Source organism: Epargyreus clarus, unplaced genomic scaffold (genome assembly GCF_041222505.1).
Source record: "Epargyreus clarus isolate Ecla_fem2 unplaced genomic scaffold, WU_Ecla_fem_2.2 ptg000036l, whole genome shotgun sequence".
Lineage (NCBI taxonomy): Eukaryota > Metazoa > Arthropoda > Insecta > Lepidoptera > Hesperiidae > Epargyreus > Epargyreus clarus.
This window is the reverse complement of record NW_027332241.1, coordinates 594298-618367: the sequence shown is the minus strand read 5'-3', so window position 1 is coordinate 618367 and position 24070 is coordinate 594298. Positions and strand designations below refer to the sequence as shown.

At 38.3% G+C, this 24070-nt stretch overlaps 1 protein-coding gene across 1 annotated transcript; it reads right to left on the bottom strand.

Moving 5' to 3' along the window:
- Positions 1-4266: 4266 nt before the first annotated feature.
- Positions 4267-17920, bottom strand: LOC140756824 (putative fatty acyl-CoA reductase CG5065). Its single transcript, XM_073092356.1, has 11 exons — positions 17720-17920; positions 17184-17341; positions 15900-15990; positions 15332-15477; positions 14571-14680; positions 11363-11446; positions 9331-9439; positions 7702-7778; positions 7044-7206; positions 6202-6352; positions 4267-4377 (listed from the first exon to the last, which is right to left on the bottom strand). Exons 1-11 carry the CDS (start codon positions 17915-17917, stop codon positions 4267-4269), a joined length of 1398 nt encoding a protein of 465 aa, XP_072948457.1. The 5' UTR covers positions 17918-17920.
- Between the last annotated feature and the right edge of the window lie 6150 nt (positions 17921-24070).

Genomic DNA, 24070 nt, shown 5'->3' with positions numbered 1-24070 from the left:
TAGAAGTCGGTTGTTTTTTTTTGTAAAAAATTTTATTCTATCTCTTATAATTGGTAATTATTGTTTTATAATAATTTTCTGTAATACAAAATTTAACAATGTTTGCATGAATTTCAATTATCGTTTTTTATAATACAGGAGTAGCAGACGAGCATGCATTTCACCTGATGACGCCACTGCCGCCCATGGACATCTGTAATTAACCCCAGATAGGATTAGATATTCCTACCTGAGGTCAGCCACACATGCGCCGCTATCCCTGACGATTAAGCTGGAACGCCTCGGAAAAGTATGTCTCCCTTACCAATACGGTAAAGAGTGAAGGACTCTTTACCGTATTCAAGCTTAGTCCTCAGGGGTAGCAGCGCATCTCTGGCCAGTCCATGGGCGGCAGTATCCACTTACAATCAGGTGGACTGCATATTCGTCTGCAACAGCAGACGATATTCATCTCGGGGCTATATCGGTGGCAATTGGACTACCAATTATATAAAAAGAGCTCAATTGGAGTACAAATTTTATAAAAAGAGCCCAATTGGAGTACCAATGTTATAAAAAAGAGCCCAATTGGAGCACCAATGTTATAAAAAGAGCCCAATTGGAGTACCAATGTTATAAAAAGAGCCCAATTGGAGTACCAATGTTATAAAAAAGAGCCCAATTGGAGCACCAATGTTATAAAAAGAGCCCAATTGGAGTACCAATGTTATAAAAAAGAGCCCAATTGGAGTACGAATGTTATAAAAAAGAGCCCAATTGGAGTACCAATGTTATAAAAAAAGAGCCCAATTGGAGTACCAATGTTATAAAAAAGAGCTCAATTGGAGTACCAATGTTATAAAAAAGAGCTCAATTGGAGTACAAATGTTATAAAAAGAGCCCAATTGGAGTACCAATGTTATGAAAAGAGCCCGTTAGGTGCAATCTCCCTCGCAGGATTCCGATTGTATTGTGTTGAAGATCCTTGAGTCCTTCACGTTGCGCCGAGGTCAGCCACCCGGGGGTCTTAGTGGGTATGGGGTCTGCCATATAACCCATTGTCCGCACTGGGTATATAAAATAAAATAAAAATAAAATAAAAAAAAATAAAAAGCCTTATATTTCTAGAAAAAAGTTTACATTGTTGTTTCCATGTATTAGGAATATATTGTTGCTAAATTAATAAACAAAGGACATAGAATGATTGTTTTATACATACATTTCGTTATATTTAAATTTAAGTTGACATGCATTTATTGTACGTGTTTTTTTTTCTTTTTTATAAAATTTATTTCTCTAGAACCCCTCCTCGGGTGAAGGTCTCCTCCAAAGATTTCCAATGTTCCTTATTTTGTGCTTTACATTATCACATTTATCCCAATCCAGTTTTCTTACTATCGATTCGAGAATAGCAATGAACAGGGTTGGGGACACTGGGTATAATCCGCGTAAAACTGCTAGTCCGCTCTTAATATAGAAATGGATCGCGTCGCCATAGCAAATTGTGTGACTACCCCTGCTCGCAACAACTTCAGAGAGGACTAACAGTGGCGCGGAAAACTTGAAAAATATAGCTTGAAAACAACGCCATCTATATTGTCATAATAGCTAAGCAGCCTCTTCACAAAAAATAAAATAATTATATATAAGTAAATAATTTAATTTAATTAGACAATTGTGCAATATTGTTATTTTTATTTATTGTTTATTTGAAATCTAATATTAAATTTCTTAATGTTAATACACTGAAGTTTCTGTAAATAACATTTTATATAATTATTTTTTCCTATTTTATTAGCTTGACATATATGTATGTATGTAATGGAATGTTTGAAATCGATTTTTACCCACTTTGAACGGTCAGATTAATTCAAAATTTTGAACAATTATCAAGAACCGATGACAATGCACGATTTTTATATTGATTAACTAAAGAAGTGTGATTTTTCGTTTTTACATACTAACTAGCTGACTCGGCAAACGTTGCGTTGCCATATGAATAAAAAAATGGTCAGGATGAACAACCCTTATCACTTAGCGGTATGAAAAATAAATAGTAGCCGATTCTCAGACCTACTGAATATGCATATAAAATTTGGGGAAAATCGGTGAAGCCGTTTCGGAGGAATACGGTAACTAACATTGTGACACGAGAATTTTATATATAAGATTATTACTTATAGTTTTTAATGTCATTGAGTCACGTCTCACTCATTCTTGTACATGAATAATTTCACTTTTGTAGATTGTGGTTAATAAACTTATATATAAGCCTAATCTAACCTAAGCCTAATGGTTAAGAAACTCGGCCTCTCGAACGAGGGGTCCAAGGTTCAAATCCCAGGCATGCCTCTCACACCTCTTGATTTTTCAAAATTATGTGCGTTTTAGAAATTAATTATAACTTGCTAAACGGTGAAGGAAAACATCGTGAGGAAACCTGCACACCTGAGAGATTTATATAAAAAAAACCCAAAGGTATGTGAAGTCTACCAACACGCAATTGTCCAGTGCGGTGGACTATGGCCTAATCCTTCTCATTCTGAGAGGAGACCCGTGCCCAGCAGTGGGACAGTAATGGGTTGACGACGATACCTTAAACAAAAGCTTAAAAATAATGTGTAGTCTTAAACTTCAGGCCCACATAATCTATTATTATGTAATCTTTTTTTATTAAATTTTTTGTCTTTACCAAATTTGACAATTTTTTTCTAGAATTTGCAAATTTTCGATCTTTGATAGGAAAACATTCGATAGATTGATTATTGTTAACGATCGTGAATAATAGAAAAATAAAGAAGAAAACAAATATTAATTTTATTTAATAAACAAATACAGAAACAAATTTGTAAGTGACGAACAGAACTAAACAGCAGACCATGGCAATAAGTATATTGTGAATAGTCCAAACTCTGAAAATAAAAAATAAAATATATATTAACTAGCTGACTCAGCAAACGTTGTGTTGCCATATAAATAAAAAAATGTGAAGGGTGAATAACCCTTATCACTTAGGGGTATGAAAAATAGATAGTAGCCGGTTCTCAGACCTATTGAATATGCATATAAAATTTGGTGAAAATCGGTAAAGCCGTTTCGGAGGAGTACGGTACTAGCATTGTGACACGATAATTTTATATTACAACAGTACCGTTAGTATGAGTTTTTATGTTTTTTACAAAGATGACTGTTTTTGTATTTGTTCACGTATTTCCCATACATTTCCAATCAGTTCTGATACAGTCCGCTAGGGGCGCTGATTGTAAATGCATGGACATACGTAAACAAGTACAAAAAGTTTTTTGTAAAAACGTAAAAACTCATACAAAGGGTACTGGAGGGTAATACGAATACAGGGGGTCACAGGGGTCAAGACCCCCCCAAACCGTAGAGTCCGTACTTGGTTAATTATTTTTCGTGGCGAGACCCTGCATGTATTCCGTTTTACCACGGGGGTAGCTGAGAGGGTATGTCAGATTTTACAATAAATACTAACGTTAGAAAGTTATAAAAAAGCAACGAATGTGCTCTGAATACAGTAGACTTATTAACGAAATTGATATATTCCACGACTCAGGCGCAAGCCTGAGAAAAAAGCTTACCGCACATTTCTGCAAATAAACTACAGAACAATACTTTATATTAGTTATTTAGTCTATAAACTTTATACTATATTTATACTTTATATTATGATCGTCTATATTTAGCATTAACAAAGATGTACGCACCTGTAACTGGCATGCATACCAGTCTACGTGTTTAGAATAAGTCTGTATAATATATATTGTATGTAATGCTGTTGGTGTGTCTTTAATAAATAAATAAATAAAAAAAGTGGTCTGATTTAATCAATTTTTTCCTGGACCCCCCCAAGAACCTTTATGCTGAGATCGCGTCTGTACGAATTACAAACATCTCGAAGGTGGTAAAACCCTTAGTGGTTCGACTCTAGCGGCATCACCGTCACACTTATTTCTACTTAAACAGCAGTCTTAAACGCTGCTGTGTTCTGGTTTGAAGGGAGACATATTTTCTAAGGCGTTCCAGCTCAGTTCTCAGGAGTAGCGGCGCATCTCACGACCTCAAGTAGGAATCTAATCCTATCTGGGGTTGATTACAGATGTCCGTAGGCGGCAGTAGCTTACCAACAGGCGGGCTGCATGCTCGTCTGCTACTCCTATATTATATAAAAATAACTTATGAGTTATGACCTAAATCACATTCATTTTGAGAGGAGATCCGTGCCCAGCAGTAGGCCAGTAATGGGTTTGAATGACTTAATAATACTTACATGTTAAACACGCGCTTGGCTTGTGGCAGATTAGCTGGATCCTCATGGCAGATGTACTTACGTATACCAAGTATGTAGTTCTTCATATAAATATTCCAATCCACTTCCTGAAAAAATGTTAATAATTAAATACATTGATAAAAACTAAAGATATGTTACTAGCAGACCAAATTTGGAACATAAAAAATACACCAATTGGTGTACGTCGACTCCAGTCGCTCTCGCGCGGCGTAGCAATTGACACGAATGTCACTGTACACGTTGAACGCAATTATTATAGTCTTCTAAGCCTCAAAATGCCTTCTTGTGCAATACGTAAATGTACAAATTTTGAAAAAAGAAAATAGACAAGCTTCATGGAATCACATATCACAAGTAAATGAGGAGAAATTGTTATATTTTGATTATTTTACGTGTTTTGTCCGCCATGATTACGTAACTGACAATGAAGAGATAAAGTATTCCTTCTACAATTAAAGCAACGTCAAACACTAGTTGTCTTCTCAGATAAAACATCAAGGAATTGTAAATTAGTATTTTATTCGATTATATCCATATTTTAATAATGACAGTCAGCAACCTTGTTGCCTGGAGACTTGATATCCAACAGTCCTCTACCGCCATTTCTACCTACCCCACCAGGGGCGCCGGCAGCATTTGGTCAAGGTGACGGCGCACAAGAGTTAAATGGGAGTTCGGAGTCGTCAACCAAAGATTAGGCGGACTCCATTATGAAGTGAGAACGGAAAAGGGGCTACTGGTGCGCCGTCACCTTGACCAAATGCTGCCGGCGCCCCTGGTGGGGTAGGTAGAAATGGCGGTGGAGGAGTGTTGGATATCAAGTCTCCAGGCAACAAGGTTGTTGACTGTCATTATTAAAATATGGATATAATCGAATAAAATACAACCTTACATTCCTTGATATTTTATCTGTAAATTAGTATTTTATTCGATAATATCCATATTTTAATAATGACAGTCAGCGACCTTGTTGCCTGGAGACTTGATATCCAACAGTCTTTTTTATCATATTGTTCCAATAGCTCTGTCCCTTATTGAATATTTGTCTATGTAGTAATGTTTGAAGGTGGTAGAACCCTTTGTGGTTCGACTCCGGCGGCATCACCGCCACACTTATTTCTGCCTACTAAGCAGTGTAGCTGCTGTGTTTTGGTTTAAAGGAAGACATAGCTTTTAACTATCCGAGGCGTTTCACATCAGTCCTCAGCAGTAGCAACGCATCTGTGGTCTACCACAGGTAGGTCTCTAATCTTATCTGGGGTTGATTACAAATTACTATGGACAGTAACCACTTAACATCAAGTGGACTGCATGCCCAACTGCAAACCCAGATAAGATTAGTTTACCACTTGAGGTCGGCCGGTCGAACTGGAATGCTTCGGAAAAGTCCTTACCCTTCTAATCAGAACACAGCACCGCTCTGCTGTAGTAGGCAGAAATAGATGTGGCGATAGTGCCGCCGGAGATTCATATAGGATTCTACCACCTTTTTTATTTTGATACGAGGGGGAAACCTTCAAAAGTACCCGACGACGTGGGAGCGATGCCGGGTTATGTGGGATTTCTACCAAATTAAAACCCCCCCGGTGGCCGTCCTCAAAGTTTCTTGGAGAACTCCGGGATCTCTGACGGAACTCAACCTGAGTTCTCCAAGCGCGATCCCCCGATCGGGCTCTCCCGTGGGGGAGCGTTCGCTTCAACCACAACATCTGGTGTTTACGACCACACACACCGCCGTCCTACCCGGGGCCGCTTATTGGACGGTTCGACTTCCCACTCTTGCCGCACGCAACCCCGGAAGCCCCCTTTTAGTCGCCTCTTACGACATTCAAGGGATACCGTCTCGTCTAGTCCCGGAACTACAGGGACAAGAGAGTTCCTATATTTTTTAGGATAAAATCATTACTTACTGCTATATCAGTGTAAAATATATTGTTGTCCTCTTTTGATACTACATTTTTGAGTGACCTAAAGTAGTCATTTCGAAAAATCCATTCCTTGGTACTGTAGTACGATAAGATTTCCAATCCAAACTTCACTCTCTTGTAGACCTTTACCATGCTGTAATTATAAAGATTAAGTGATAGAACGCTTCATAGTTCGTCTCCAGTGGCACCACCGTCACTCTCTTTTTTTTTGTTAACAAGAGCAACGGTTATGTTAAAAGGTTATGTGGGATTACCGCAGTAACAACCCCCCCTGGCCGTCCTCGACGCTGCGTTTAGGACTCCAGGATATCCAAGCATAGTCCTGAGGATTAAGCTGAAACGCCTGGGAGAATATGTCTCCCTTACAACACTTCAGCGCTTAAAACTACTGTTATTAGGCAGAAATTGGTGTGGCGGTAGTGCCGCCGGAGTCGAAACACGAATGGTTCCCAGACTCCCCAGGGGAATCAACTCATCTAAAGTCGACAGGTAGTACTCTCATCTTATCTGAGGTTGATTATATATGTCCAGTAGGCAGTTGGAATGCTCGTTCTACTTTTAATTATATATAAATGTACACTTGAAGGTTGTAGAACCCTCTGAGGTCAACTCTGACCCATTTCTGCCTCATAACAGCAGTGTTAAGCGCTGCTGTGTTAATTTCCGAGGCGTTCCAGCTTAGTCCTCAGGGGTAGCGGCGCATCTGTGGCCAACCACAGTAATATCTAATCCTATCTGGGGTTGATTACAGATGTCCATGGGCTGCTTACCATCAGGTGAACTGCACGCTTGTCTGCTACTCCTATATTATAAAAAAAACTTACAAGGGCTTCTTGCCGAGCAGAAACACGAGGATATCAATGAAGTACGCTGGTAAGAAGTGAAAGAAGAACGCTTTGATGTTGTGCCAAAGCCAGGATCTCGAGGGAGCACCCCAGGGGACCCAGAGGAACTGAGAGTAAGGATATTCGTATGTCAAATTGTAACCTGGAAAAAAATAAAAAATAAATTGGACGTCATTTTTATATTCTCAAAAACCTGTTTATATACACCCCGTATAAAAAATAATTGTTTCGCCATTTTCGGGCATACGCCATATTGGATTTAGAATGACGTCTCTAAGCTAATCACGCATTGTTTCTAAATTGAATATTGGAATGTAGGTCATCCCATTACTGTCCTTTCTAGGCACGAATCTGCCTACCTATAATTTGTTCATTACGCATTGCAAAAAAGACATTTAGAGGCTTAGAAGACTAAAATAAAGACGTTTAACGTGTACAGTGACATGCGTGTCAATTGCTTCGCCGCGCGAGAGCGACTGAAATCGACGTACACCAATTGGTGTACTTTGTATGTTTCAAGTTTTGCACGCTAGTAAGCCATCTTTAGTAACATAATCTATAAGTCGTTTTTATATATCATTGAGCATAAATAAGTCATTTACTACGGCCTAATCCATAGTGACTGGTCATCACTCACCTATATTGATGGCAGTTTTCCAATTAATAGCATTTACCCCAGACTGTGTGACATTACAAATCCGAATTTCTGAAGATCTGTCAACATATTTTAAAAAAATTAGAGCTGGTTAAATATATGGCTCGATCGGGGAGATACCATCGTTACACTTAGTTTTTTGTAATATGGAAGTAGCTGACGAGCATGCAGTCCACCTGATGGTTGGTTACTGCCGCCCATAGACATCTAATCAACCCGAGATAGGATTAGATATTCCTACCTGCGGGCCTAGACAAAATACAACCGTTTCGTTTTCCGCACACGCTACGGACTACGCGTTAACGTCTCACGCTGACGCTAAATCGGTAGACAATGTTACAACCAAACGCCAAACGTTCATTCCGCAGCGTCGAACTGCAAACTCTAGTTTATCTATGTAAGTTAGCGTGACAGAAAGAGAAAAATTACGTCGAGTCAAGGTTAAACGCAGAGTGGCGGTAATATTAGACGATTTCAATTTTGTTGTGCGAGTGTTTAGTTTGTTTTGAGATTATAATCTGAAAATGTGTATTTGATTATTATTTCACGCATATGTACTTATTGTTTATGACGTAAAATAACTATCTATATAGAATTAAATGTTATGTTGAACGAAGAGAACATACTAAAAGATTTATGAATTGCGAACGAGGAAGCTTTATAGAAATTATTATTTTCGATGGAAACTCGACTCCGAACTTGTAATGTACAATGTTTAATAATGATAGATTTTATGGAAAAGTAAGTACAAAATTCATAATTGTTTAATAAATAACTAGGAACGAAAGTTGAGATTTGTTTCAAGTGCCTTTTATCACAGCTATTTCTTAAGTGGCTTCTTAGGAATGTTTACTTTTCTTGGTAAGCAATATAACGTTTCTATTGCTAACTGACTAAGGTAGAAATTAATAATTTCAATGTACATTCCATAACCTCATTCATAATAATAAATAAAATATAATAAACTCCTATTCCGATATATTCGGGCAATAAAGTTGTCTTTACGGCGATTTATTCTTAATTGACAATTATTTCATATTTCTTTTTTATTTGCGGCCCATAGCAATCTCAAATGATGCATATTACTAAATTATAGCAACTTATTTTACAAAAAAAATACTCGTAACATAAGTTAGCGGCACCTTCCTTATTAACGCTACGGAAAGTGACGTTAGCGTGACCAAAACTAACCGTAGCGTGTGTCAAAAACGACACTTGTCTACCATTTTGTCCGCAAGACGTCTAGCTACGTAAAAATTTCAAGCGTTAGCGTTAGCGTTCCGATACTTGTCAAACATTGTCTACGAACTTAGCGTGACGTGACGTCACCGTTCCGCAGCGTATGTAATTCCCATACATTTTTAAGTTAGCGTTTGGCGCTTGCGGAAAAGTATTTTGTCTAGGCCCGCTGAAGTCGGTAACAGACGCGCCGTTACGTGAGGACAAAGTGGGACGCCTCGGAAAAGTATGTCTTCCTTACCACACCCTTGAACCAGAACAGAGCAGCGCGTAACACTGCTGTTATGAGGCAGAAATAGGTGTGGTGGTGGTGCCGCCGGAGTTGTACCACAGAGGGTTTTACCATCTTCAAACATGAAAGAAAATTCTCACTTCTCCAGGGCAGTAAGGTAGCCCAACAGGATACATCCGTTCACAGTTATATCCAGGGGAACTCCATCTATTTGGTATTCTTCATAACAAAGCATACTGTGGATTACACCTGAAAGAGATTTTTGGAGTTTACTTCATCATCATCAACCCATTATTGTCACACTGGGCACGGGTCTCCTCTCAAAATGAGAAGGATTAGGCCATAGTCCACCGCGCTGGACAAGTGCGTATTGGTAGACTTCACATACCATAGATATATTTTTTATAAATCTCTCAGGTATGTAGATTTCCTCACGATGTTTTCCTTCACCGTTTAAGCAAGTGATAATTAATTTCTAATACGCAAATAATCTTGAATAAATATAGTTCAAAAAACTAAAAAACACGCTTTTATGATAAAATCAAGTAAAAAGTAGAAAATAATTTTCAATCTAGGAATCAATTAAGGAACAGTAAATTGTATAATTGTGGTAAAATTGTGGGGTGCTTTTCGAAAATTGATAAGTGGAGCATTCCACGCTTTTTTAAAAGCTTGTTTTTTAGTTTTTTGAACTATATTTATTTTATTATTTTTTAGTATTTGTTGTTATAGCGACCATCATTATGCATCGTCTGTAAAAAAAACAAGTGTCTATCTATTACGGTTTAAGAGATAAAGCCCTGTGACTCACGAACAGACAGCGGAGGATTTCGTTTTATCCTTTGAGTACGGAATTCTAAAAATCATTCTAAAAGATGACATTATAGATATGTTTCAGTACATTTGAGTTATAGGGAAATAACATTATTATTTTTCATAGCTAAAAATCAATCTAGTAACTTTGCCTGTACGCTCCATAAGGCGCTTCTCTCGCCTCGAAAATCGTTAATCCTGAGGATGTTGATAAGGACAATGGTACAAAATTATTAAAATCGTGTATTGTCATCGGTTTTTGATAATTCTTTAAAATTTTGAATTAAACTGAACGTTCAAAGTGGATAAAAATCGAGCTCAACGATTCCGTTACTGTTACGTACATACATACAAACGTACAACCCAAGCTAATAAAAGCGTGTTAAAAATCAGATCAATTTGAACCTCGGACCCCTAGAGAGACCGAGTTTCTTAATCGTTAGGCTATCTGCTTACTAACACTTATTAACATTTTAATACAATAATACTAACTAGTAGCAGTGACTTTTTTGGCACGTTTAAAAATTAAAAACTAATAAAAAAAGATATTTTAAAAAACTTTACATAAAACCTTAATTTGGTGGTACAGAGCCTTCGACAGAATTCGACTCGCACTTGGCCAAGTATTAAATAAGCCAAAAAAGTAAAATATATATGTATTACTGGTGCCCGCGGCTTCGCCCGCATTTTAAAGAAATAATATGACATATATAAAAAGGAAAATTTGTACCTGCATTGGAATGACAGTGGTGCCATCTGTCGAATTGGTCTTACCAACTCCCAAACCCACATGGGCTCTTGTACAACAACTTTGCTAAAGATCATCACTTGATCAAACGCATAGTTTCCGATTCTATAACTACTTACGTTATTACTTAAATTAATTAAAAAAAAACGTTTCCCACGGACTAAATTGTGAATCTAAACCATTCTCAAGTCCTCTTGAACACACACAACAAATTTCATCAAAATCAGTCCAGTAGTTTAGGAGGTGTTCAGTGACATACACACGCACATAAGAAATATATATATATATAAAGATTTTGGTATGAAAGTTGTAGAACCCTCTGTGGTTCGACTCCGGCGGCACCATCGCCACACCTATTTCTGCCTCATAACAGCAGTGTTAAGCGCTGCTGGGTTCTGGTTTGAAGGTTGTGGTAAGGGAGCCATACTTTTCCGAGGAGTTCCAGCTTAGTCCTCAGGGATACCGGCGCATGGCAGACTTCAGGTAGGAATATTTAATCCTATCTGGGGTTGATTACAGAGGACCATGGGCGGCAATAGCCACTTACCGTCAGGTGGACGGCATGCTCGTCTGCTACCCCTATATTATAGAAAAGATGTATGATTTCCTACCTTTTGTAGCAACTAGCATCACGCCTGTGGGTCCATTCAGGTTATCCACCCATCCTGGCATGGGCTCCTTGAAGGAGGCAATCACTGAAATTTTAAACATAGTTAGATAAACGCTTACACTCCCAGCCTCACACTGAATTCCCTGTACCGTGGGTGCTATGGACACACACAGAGACAAATACACAAACACCCAGAAACAGAAACCTATATTCTTCATTTAGATATTTACCTGGCTATTCTATCTAAGATTTTTTTCCAACACCTATCTAAGGACATTTGTATATTTGAGACGAATATAATGACACCTTAACTGTCGAAATTCACCCAGCCGTATGTTAGATCCGAGGGATTAAAATGCAGTGCAGCTAAAGTTCGCTTATAAAGATACAAACAAGATACGTGCAAGAAACATAACCCTTCCTTGGCAGTCGAGTAAAAATAAAAATACGGAATCAACAAGATGTCATTAATTTCCTTGAATAAAGTGAGTTTATTGGAAAACAGTCTCTTCGATGGATTTTTATTTATTTTTGGCTATGTGAAGCAATCTTATATTAGTGTATCGTTCGACAATAGACTTTATTATAATAATTCTATGACTATTGTCGCGGCTGTTGGATGAAAAGACATCATAAAATATTATATTAAATAATAATTTACTTAATAATTTAATTTCACTCATTTACTATTTACTCATTGCCTAACCTTTTAGGTAATACGGCCATATGTTTAATTATTATACAAAACAAATATTTTTATATAACAAAAAAAAAAAGAAAATAATAATTAAATTAAAGAAAAAAATATAAAACAATAGCGTCTCCATTCAAGTTAGAACAGTCACCATGTTACCCGAACAAATCAAGTGGGCATGCAATAGTAAGAATTGTACCTTTAGTAACAGACTTTACAATTTAAATGGTTTATACTGTTAGACACATCACTACTGTGAATGACAGCACTAGCTGTCATGTAGACAAGTATTATTCGGCGCGCTTTTCGATGGAAAAACAAGATGGAAGTTTCGCAAGTTCGTTGTGCGTATTAAATATTTAAATAATTTTTGCAAAGTTATCTATTAATACATTCTGTTGATTTTTGTTGATAATTTTTAAAACTTAAAAATAAATTATTTACGAACGAAATAGCAGTATTTGTAATTGAGTGATAGCAATTACCTACTTATAATAATGCTTACCGAAAATACGATATTCCATAATTTTTAGCGTCCTAGACGTGTGATTTTGGCAGTTTTTAAACGAGCACTGAGGGGTGTTTATTCTCCGATCGTTCAAACACTACTAACCTAAAAGCGCACCCAAATGTCTATTTGGGCGCTCTTTTCGTCGCGCAGTTGTTTTGTCGCTGATTGTGTATCTAGTTCTTATTAGTGATCGAAGTAGACACATAATAAAAATAATTAATTTTACATTTAATTGAACTTGAATTGTGAATAGATTGAAATTAAGTTAATTAAAATTATTATATTTATTAAATTGAAAATAAATAGAAATTGTAATGCAAATTGTGTGGAAACTGTACTTTAAAAGGCGGCGGCCACTTCATCCTCATCAACCCATTACTGTCCCACTGCTGGGCACGTGTCTCCTCTCAGAATGAGAAGGATTAGGCCATAGTCCACCGCGCTGGACAAGTGCGTATTGGTAGATTTTACATACCTTCGAGATTTCTTTTTTTTATATAAATCTCTCAGGTATGCAGGTTTCCTCACGATGTTTTCCTTCACCGTTTAGCAAGTGATTAATTTGTAATACGCACATAACTTTGCAAAATCAGAGGTGCGTGCCTGGGATTTGAACCTCGGACCCCTCGATCGAGAGGCCGACTTTCTTAACCGCTAGGCTATCACTGCGGCGGCCACTTATTCCCGCTTAACATCTGAGAGACAAGGATGTAGCTGAAAAACAGCGCTGCACGGAGCCCTGACTCAGTGTCAGCAAACACTGAGCCATCTCCTTTTGCCTATACAATTTTTTTTTGTAAATTCTGTAAATCTTCCCTTTTTTCTTTAATTTTATATTGAGGCAATAAAGTATATTATAAATATTATTATTAAAATTAATAAAAACCAGTAAAAAATAAAGAATGGTGGCACGGAAGCCTCCATTTGCGAGTTCGACTCGTACTTGGCGAATTATTATTTTAAAATCTTATTCGGTCAAGGTTTTTTGAATTGGATCACGAATTACGTAGAAGTATTACATTTAAATTACATAACACAATTAAATTTACATTTAAAGCAAAGTTAAATTTAAAGACTTTACTAGAATTGGATATATTTTAAGAATTAAATGGGACTAGCGTTAAAAAAATTAATAGTCATTCTCCTAAAGTAAATTCTTTTCAAATTGTACATTATTTTCCATTTAATTCATATGTAATTTTATTCTACATTTAATGTAATTAACTCAGTGGAAAAAATCTTTTACATAAACGTAGTAGAACCTTCTGTGGTTAGACAGCACCAACGTCACACCTATTTCAGCCCAATAACAGTTTTGAAGGTGGTAGAATCCTTTGTGGTTCGACTCCGGCGACACCACTGCCACAACTATTTTTTATAACAGCAGTGTTATGCGCTGCTGTGATCTGGTTCAAAGAGTGTATGCTATTTCGAAGCGTTCTAACTTACTCCTCAGAGGTAGCGGTGCATTTGTTGGCGACCTTAGAAGAATCTAATTTTGTCTGCGATTGATTACAGATGTCCACGGGCGGCAGTAGACTCCATCATGTGGACTGCATGCTCGTCTTTATTACAAAATAATGCTCGTCACCTACTTGTATATTTTTTTATAATATAGGAGTAGCAGACGAGCATGCCGTCCACCTGATGGTAAGTGGCTACTGCCGTTCATGGACATCTTTAATTGACCCCAGATACGATATTCTTACTTAAGGTCGGCCACAGATGTACCGCTACTTTTGAGGACTAAGCTGGAATGCCTCAGAAAAGTATGTCTCCCTTACTACACCGTTCAACCCATAACACAGCAGCGCTAATGGTGCTGTTATGAGGCAGATATAAGTGTGGTGGTGGTGGCTCTGGAGTCGAACCACAAAGGGTTCTACGACTCTCCATACTATTCAAATTCAAATTCAAATCTCATCTATTCATATATCATACTTTTGAAAGTCAACAAACTACCAAATATAATATAAAGAGAAAACTAAACTTCAATCCACTTACCGATAGATGGCCTTGCGATCGCAATAGGAAATTTCCCAGCGTATTGTGATACTAATTGTTCTGTCAGCGCCTTAGTATAAGCATATGTGTTTCCATGGGGGTAAATGAATCTGAAATTTGTATTTATATTAATTTGAAAATTAAAGAACTAGTCAAATTGAACAACAGGTAGATATTTCTACCTAATAACAGCAGTGTTAGGCGCTGCTGTGTTCCGGTTTGAAGGGTGTGGTAAGGGAGACAGACTTTTCCGAGGCGTTCCAGCTTAGTCCTCAGGGGTAGCGGCGCATCTGTGGCCGACCTCAGGTGGGAATATCTAATCCTATCTGGGGTTGATTACAGATGTCCATGGGCGGCAATAGCTACTTACCATCAGGTGGAATGCATGGACTGTATGCTCGTCTGCTACTCCTATATTATAAAAGACAGACGAAGTAAGGTCGTCGTAGCCCCGGAGCGGCATATTGAATGGAGGATCCCAGTTTAAAAATTTGATTTCATTTTACAAAATTACAAATGTGTCATAGTCTTCCGGTATCTTCTTTATTAGCTGATTCTTTTTTATAATATAGGAGTAGCAGACGCGCATGCAGTCTACCTGATGGTAAAGCTACTGCCGCACATGGACATCTGTAATCAACCCCAGATAAGATTAGATACCTAAGGTCGGCCACAGATGCGCCGCTACCCCTGAGGACTAAGCTGAAACGCCTCGGAAACCAGCCAGGTTACAGTGGTTACATTTCCTAAATTGGACTTACTTTTGCTCAATGTCAGCCAACATGTCATCATCCATCCATTCCACAAAGTCCATTATTCGCTGCGGGGAATGCGGGGTAGGGTAGAGCTTCTCCTCTAGAACCACCTTCTCATGTTGACAATAGGATGTAGACACGTGGACAAATACCTGGAAACCACCATAGACCATTCAGCAGTGATAGCCTAGTGATAAACAAACTCGGCCTCTTGATTGAGGGGTCGGAGGTTCAAATCTCAGGCACGCACTTCTGAATTTTCAAAGTGATGTGCGTATTAGAAATTAATTTTCACTTGCTTAAACAGTAAAGGAAAACATCGCGAAACCTGCATACCTGCGAACCTTCAAAAAAGTTTTTAAAGGTATGTGAAGTCTATCATACGCACTTGTCCCGCGCGGAGGACTATGGCCTAATCCTCCTCATTCTGAGAGGAGATCCGTGCCCAGTGGGACAGTAATTGGTGATGAAGCAGTGATAATAAAGCGGTTGTACCTCAGCATCTTAATCGGGTGTTTCAAAGACTAAACCAGATGATCTGAATACTTTTTTGCCTTTTGATTTTACCACATACCTCAAGGTTCTTGATTCCTTCGACAATTTCCAAAAGACTTTTCGTTGCCTTTGTGTTATACTCTACAGCAGCACGGAGGGGCATATCAAATCTGAAACACAATGAAATGAAATGAAATGAAATATTTATTTTATTTGCGGTAATAGTGGTACAATAAGATGTTCACAATAGTTAGAATCTCACAATCAGCCATGTCATGGCATGCAAATTGTTATGGCAAGTTATATCTAAGTAATATTGATTATTTCTAATGTAAGTATGTATTGTTAATGAATATAATGAAATTGTATTTACTTAATCAATAAAATAATAACATGTCCCTCTAAAATATAACAAAACAAAAACATCTAATAATAACATGTCCTTAATAATTATATAACATAGTGCTGATAATGTCAAATAAATTCATTTATACTGTAAAAACACTTTTTAAGCAGCCAATCACGCACTTGCATTTTAAATTGATTTATAGTTAGACTTTTTAAGTTTTTTGGTAATTTGTTATATATTTTTATACACATGTGATATGAGTTACGTGATCGTTGTTTAGTTCTACATGGTGGCAGCCATAATTTATCAGAATATCTGCTCATGAAGTTAAAATACTTATCGCTTTTTTCATTTAAAATACTTATCGCTTTTATCGAGTTTTTACAAATATAGATATTTCGTAAATGTATATTTTGACACACAAAACAGCAAATATTTTGAGATTATAATTAAAAACAAAATGTTTTGGCGAGGGGACAGACAGGTTATCTGATTGAAAGCAGCCACCATAGTCTATAAACATTTGCAACACCAGAGGAATCCCTCATACTTCGCTGATTTGAAGAAGTCTTTTTTGCACCTTCCTTAAAGCTCCCCATGTCATAACACGCCGAGAATACTTCGGGAGGAAGTTCTGTTCTCTCTACAATTTATGTTACTCATTGGACTATTGTATTTCAAGGTATTTTTCTATAATTTAGGAGTAGCAGACGAGTCCACCTGATGGTAATTGGCTACTGCCACCCATGGCCATCTGTAAGCAAGCCCAGATAAGATATTCCTACCTGAGATCGGCCACAGATGCGCCGCTACCCCTGAGGACTAAGCTGGAACGCCTCGGAAAAGTATGTCTCCCTTACCACACCGTTGCTACGGAGTATATGCTTGTAGTTGTGTTCGACCGCATTGGCTCTCTGACTACACCTGCGCGCAACAACTTCAAAGAGGACTAGAAGTTTGGCGCGGCTATACATACATACAAGTCAAGGTAATAAAAGTGTGCTAAAAACATACCGAACACATGCAGCTATATGGAAGACCACATGGCAGTTGTTCTGCAGCTCGCTCCTGTCTGCAGCAGAAATGCCAAGGTTTTCCTGGGTAATGTCTCCGGAAACTATTCTCAACTTCTCCAGGGATTCCGGGGAATTCTGGCGAAGGTTGTCGAATATCTGAAAGTTTTGATTATTAGTATAAATGCAGTGATAGCGATGGTTAAGAAAATCGGTCTCTTGATCGAGGGGTCCGAGGTTCAAATCCCAGGCACGCACCTCTGATTTTCCGAAATTATGTGCGTATTAGAAATTTATTGTCACTTGTTAAAACGGTGAAGGAAAGCATCGTGAGGAAACCTGCATACCTGAGAGATTTATAACAAAAAATCTCAAAGTATGTGAAGTGTACGACTTGGCCAGCGCGGTAGACTAAGGCATAATCCTTCTCATTCTGAGAGGAGACTCGTGCCCAGCAGTGCGACAGTAATGGGTTGATGATGATGATGAATAAATTTCTAGCATAAAAGCGTAATAAAAGCTTGTAATAATACTTACGGGGCAGTTCAGAAATACGTTCAGCCTCTCTTTGACACTCTTGCCTTTCTTCTCCCTCATCAGCATGTATATTTTGCCCACACCCGGGCAACTCCTGAGAAGCTTCTCAACAAGGGCTTTACCGATAAAACCGGTTGCCCCCGTTATAAAAACGTTTTTACCCGCGTAGTACTCCACAGCACTGACAGATGGCGCCATTTTCAATTTTTAGTGCAGATGATCTATGTAGAAAAAAAAATTATAATATAGGAGTAGTAGACGAGCACGCTGTCGACCTGATGGTAATGCTATTACCGCCCATGAACATCTGTAATCAACCCAGGATAAGATTAGATTCCTATCTGAGTCGGCCACAAATGCGCCGCTATCACTGAGGACTAAACTGGATTGTCTTAGAAAAATATACTCTTACCACACCCTTCAAACCAGAACACAGCAGCGCTTAACACTGTTGTTATAAAGCAGAAATAGGAGTGGCGGTGGTGTCATTGAAGTGGAGTTCGATTCCTATCGATTTCTTGAGAGACCTGTTTCTGCTAGAGATATTAAAATATATTTATTTATAATTTATTACATAATAATTTTGTACAGGCCCCCGTAAACCATACGCTTCACATTTTTCTAGTTAAATGGAATGATTGACGCAGTCGAATGCTTTACTCATATCAAAAAATATTGCTATTACTGGTAGTAACACGTCTACATAATGGAGAATTGTTTCAATTAAATTGAAGGTAGCTAGCGTGGTTGATTTGTCTTTTTGGAAACCGTATTGATTTTCATTCAAAATATTACACAAATTACATTGAACAATACATACTCACTTAGCCCAAAATTATTTTTATTAGATATTTAACACTTTATTTCAACTTATCACCTGTAACACACAACGGACACTACTGAAAATTAATTCAATCAATTAGTTAATTAATTAGTTAGTATAATTATATTAACAAAATCGGGAATATAATTGCGGGAAAACATTACCTTCAACTCACGAGGTACCATTAATTCTCCTTATTACAATGTGATAAAGTCCAAAATGGCTTGAATATCGAGCCGTTGTGAGGTAAATTGGTTTTTATATGAAGCATGACTTGTTAGATACAAAAATTAAAAACCAGCCAAGTCAGAATCGAGCTCAAACACGACGGATTCCGTACGTAAAATAAAAGCTATGTATAGCTAAATAAAGCTAATATATGAAATTCTCGTTTCACAATGTTAGTTACCGTACTCCTCCGAAACGGCTTTACCGATTTTCACCAAATTTTATATGCATATTCAGTCTGAAAATCGGCTACTATCTATTTTTCATACCCCTAAATGATAAGGGTTGTTCGCCCTTTTCTTTTTTTTTATTTATATGGGGCAACACAACGTTTGCCGGGTCAGCTAGTAATTATTGTAAAAAAAACCCGTAACCGTAACCCGCTTAAAATAATAATAATATTTCTTTATTTCAGACCCTTTTTTACAGTCCATAGATTTGGTTAGTACATATTTTCTTAATTCTATGTTAGTGTACAACAAACTAGGGTGTTAGTGTTAAAGACAACTTAGCCTATGTTAGTAAAGACAATTAAAGCAAAAAACTTAAATTCTAAGTACACACACTTGTTGGCTCGTGTGTGTACACCATTCCAGCGGGCCCAGAGAGGGCTGTCTGGTTTGCATACCAATGTGCTAAGGCGTTGGTGCTCCCCACAGTCCCTGTAGTTCCGGGACCAGAATAGGGCTACAGTATCTCCTGCTTGTCGTAAGAGGCGACTAAAAGGGGCTTTCGGGCTTGCGGGTGGAAAGTGGGAGCTCGAACCGTCCGGCCAACGACCCCGGGGAGGACGGCGGTATGTGTGGTCGCATACCGTCGTGTACATTGGACGGTGGGGTGATTCAATCTCACTTGGGCGGAGCCCGACGGAGCAGTGCGCTGAGAGGACTCCGGTTGCGTTCCTTTGGAGATCCCGGAGTCCTCTACGCAGCGCTGAGGACGGCCACCGGGGGGGTTTTAGTGCGGTTAAAATCCCACATAACCCCGTGTCGCTCCCACGGCACCGGGTACCTTTTGAAGGTTTCCCCCTCGAGAAGAAAAAAAAAAAAAAAGTGGTGCTCCCCACAACCCGCTTCATCATCGACGCCACACGTTTGCGGATGATTGCGTAAAAGTCATCGATCCGAGCATCCGCAAACATGGCAAACGCGCTACAGAAACGCGGCTTCCCCAACATCCCCCCACAACACCTTTTTGAAAGTGGTAAAACTCTTTGTGGTTCGACTCCGGCGGCACCACCGCCACACCTATTTCTACCTAATAACAGCAGTGCTAGGCGCTGCTGTGTTTCGGTTTGAAGGGTGTGGTAAGGGAGACAAACTTTTCCGAGGCGTTCCAGCTTAGTCCTCAGGGGTAGCGGCACATCTGTGGCCGACCTCAGGTAGGAATATCTAATCCTATCTGGGGTGGATTACAGATGTCCATGGGCGGCAGTGGCCACTTACCATCAGGTGGACTGTATGCTCGTCTGCTACTTCTATATTATAAAAAAAAAACCCTCAGCACATTGTTATACTGCACGCGCAGAGCTCTGAGGACCCGCTGCTTATACTTCGCCCACAGACTGCAGGTGTAGAAATTTTGGCAATAAGCTCTAAAAAGTGACAGTTTTACCTGTTTACTGCAACGCTTAAATCTGAAGTCTGAAATCTTTAAAAGGCTGAAAAGAGAAGTAATGTACAGTCCGAGTAAAACTGCTCCGCTCTGAATATAGAAATGAATTGCGTCGTCATAGCAAATTATATGACAACACCTGCTCACAACAACTTCAGAGCGGACTAGCAGTTTGGCGAGGACTATACCTAGTTATTACTTAATTTAACGGTAAAAACGTGGTGAGGAAACCTATAACACAGGTTTGAAAGATCTTAAAGTGAAGTCTATCAATACGCTTGTCCAGCGCGGTGGACTATGGTCTAATCCTTCTCATTCTGAGACGACCCGTGCCCAGCAGTGGTTTCTCTATTTTCCTAACATTTACTATCGTCCAACGTTATATCCTTAACCTATTTGTATTATTTTGCATAATATTTAGTTGGAGGGACAATTGAAATTAGCATTGTGACGTCATGTTATTACGCTCGCTATTATTCTTCGGCGTAATATTTTGCAAAGATCGCTCAGTTTAGTTCGCGACTCCCAAACGAACTATGTAGTTCGCCGTTTTAGTTGGTCCCAGCTGCTTACCGAGCAGTTGGGATCGGACTTCAGAAATTTGTACTAAACTATTGAATTATTTTTGACTTTGTAGTTACATATACGACCCGCGGAGCGGCCACCATACCGGTCTGACGCACAAAGGGTCCCGGGTTCGATCCCCGGCCAGACATCTAAATGATGAATTTAGATTTCTGTTTTGGGTCTAGGTGTTTGTGTATTTAACCACCTATTTAACCACCTTTAGGGTTCCCGATTTTGTTAATATAATTATACTAACTAACTATATCAGGGGTTCCCAATCTTTTGTAACCCGCGGCGCAGTTACAAGTTTAATATTCTTTCACGGTGCCCTGTGCCCTGTCCTAGCTAACTATTTGAAGAAGACAGTCGAAAGAAATAGGTAACTACAATAATAGTAGTTACCTTAGGTTGATCGAAACGAAATTTAAAACACCACAATATGAAATTGTACAATACGTTATTATAAAATAATTTAAACGGAAAACAACAAGAAAGACTTGAGGATAACAAAAATAAAATACGATATTTATTCAGTCAAATCAATGTGAAGGGTGAGCTAAGTGATCTCCGCGCAGTTTTTCAAAGCGGGGAATATCACTTGACACTGCTATTCTCATTTCTTGCTCCACATTGATCCGATATTTGTTCTTTATCACAGCTACATCTGAAAACCCAGCTTCACATAGATATGATGTTGCAAACGGAATGAAATTTTTTAATGCTGTGGATGTTAAATTTGGATATTCATTTTGAATCGATGACCAAAACGCCAATATTTGTGGTGTCCAATGATTAGAGGATCGACTCACGGCGCCCCTCTTTACTTTCTACGGCGCACCAGGGCGCCGCGGCGCACACTTTGGGAACCCCTGAACTATATTAATTAACTAATTGATTGAACTAATGTTCAGTAGTGTCCGTTGTGTGTTAAAGGTGATAAGTTGAAATAAAGTGTTAAATATCTAATAAAAATAATTTTGGGCTAAGTGAGTATGTATTGTTCAATGTATTTGTGTAATATTTTGAATGAAAATCAATACGGTTTCCAAAAAGACAAATCAACTACGCTAGCTACCTTCAATTTAATGAAAACAATTCTCCATTATGTAGACGTGTTACTACCAGTAATAGCAATATTTTTTGATATGAGTAAAGCATTCGACTGCGTCAATCATTCCATTTTGCTAGAAAAATGTGAAGCGTATGGTTTACGGGGGCCTGTACAAAATTGGCTTAATACTAAGTAATAGGAGACAGTACGTTGAAATTAAACATCTAAATAAAAAAAATGATGGAATGTTATTGCAAATCGGAAATTAAATCCAACAAAACCGGTGTACCTCAGGGTAGCATACTTGGACCGCTTTTATTTCTAATATACATAAATGATTTGCCAACTATAACAAGTCACTACTGTACTCTATATGCTGACGATCTATCTGTGATAATCCTTACTAATATTATAAATCCGAAAGTAACTCTGTCTGTCTGTCTGTCTGGTTGTCTCTTCTTCACACCTAAACAACTGAACCGTTTTTAATGAAATTTTGTACAAAGATACATACTACTTATATAACCTATAGTTTTGTTGGTAGCCCTTAATAAATAAATAAATCACGTTGACATTCGGAACATTTACAATCGAAGGTAGAAACTTCTGTAGTACGACTCCGGTGGCACCACCGCCACACCTGTTTCTGCCTAATAACACCAGTGTTAAGCGCTGCTGTGTTCCGGAAAAGTGTGGTACGGGTGATATATTTTTCGGAGGCATTCCAGCTTAGTGAAGTATGGTAAGGGAGACATACTTCACCAAGGCCTTCCAGCTTAGTCCTCAGGGGTAGCGGCGCACCTGTAGCCGACCTCAGGTAGAAATATTTAATCCTATCTGGGGTTGATTACAGATGTCCATGGGCGGCAGTGGCCACTTACCATAAGGTGAACTGCTAGTCTGCTACTCTTACATTATACAAAAAGTGTAATTTGTGCTTCAATGTAATCCAAGGCGTTGTCTACCTTTTTGGTCTTAGGTGTGCACTAATTTAAGTTAATAGATTGTAATTCATGAGTCGAAAAATCAATTTACATAGTTTTCGTAATTGAAAATGTCGAATTCGAAAGAAAGTCATTTGAACCATTTAACTTGGTCCCGGTGACGTCATTCTAAATCCAAGATGGCCGCTTCAATAAGGCGGATTTTTTTTCATATCACGGATCTTTTGAAAATAAATCGAAATACTACAGAAAATAAAAAAATAAAAAAAAAATATACAAATATTTTAATTGTTTTACCACAGTCACATTTTAATCAAATGACCTTATTGAAAAGGTCATTTAATTAAAATGTGACTGTGTGTTTGTTTTCAAATCTTTTTTTCACTATCAACCCAATACTGTCCCACTGCTGTGCACGGGTCTCCTCTCAGAATGAGAAGGATTAGGCCATAGTCCACCGCGCTGGACAAGTGCGTATTGGTAGACTTCACATACCTTATATTTTTTTTTTAGATTTCTCAGGTATGCAGGTTTCCTCACGCTGTTTTCCTTCACCGTTTAAGCAAGTGATAATTAATTTCTAATACGCACATAACTTTGAAAAATCAGAGCGTGCCTGGGATTTGAACCTCGGACCCCTCGATCAACAGACCGAGTTTCTTAACCACTAGGCTATCACTGCTTGCACATAAATACACAAATACACACACATATCTATTCTTATATTATAAAGAGGTAAACTTTGTTTGTTTGATTGATTGTAATGAATAGGCTCAAAAACTACTGGATCGATTTTAAAAATTCTTTCATCATTCGAAAGCTATATCCACGAGTAATATAGGCTATATTTTATATGCCGGGTCAGCTACTGTATGATAAAATACATTACCCTCCGCTCCAAAAATGCTTAGGTCATAGGAACCTCAACCTCTTTGAGCGACCGAAATTCTGCTTCTTAATTATTTTTTTTTTTTTTATATTATAGGAGTAGCAGACGAGCATGCAGTCCACCTGATGGTAAGTGGCTACTGCCGCCCATGGACATCTGTAATCAACCCCAGATAGGGTTAGATATTCCTACCTGAGTTCAGCCACAGATGCGCTGCTACCCCTGAAGACTAAGT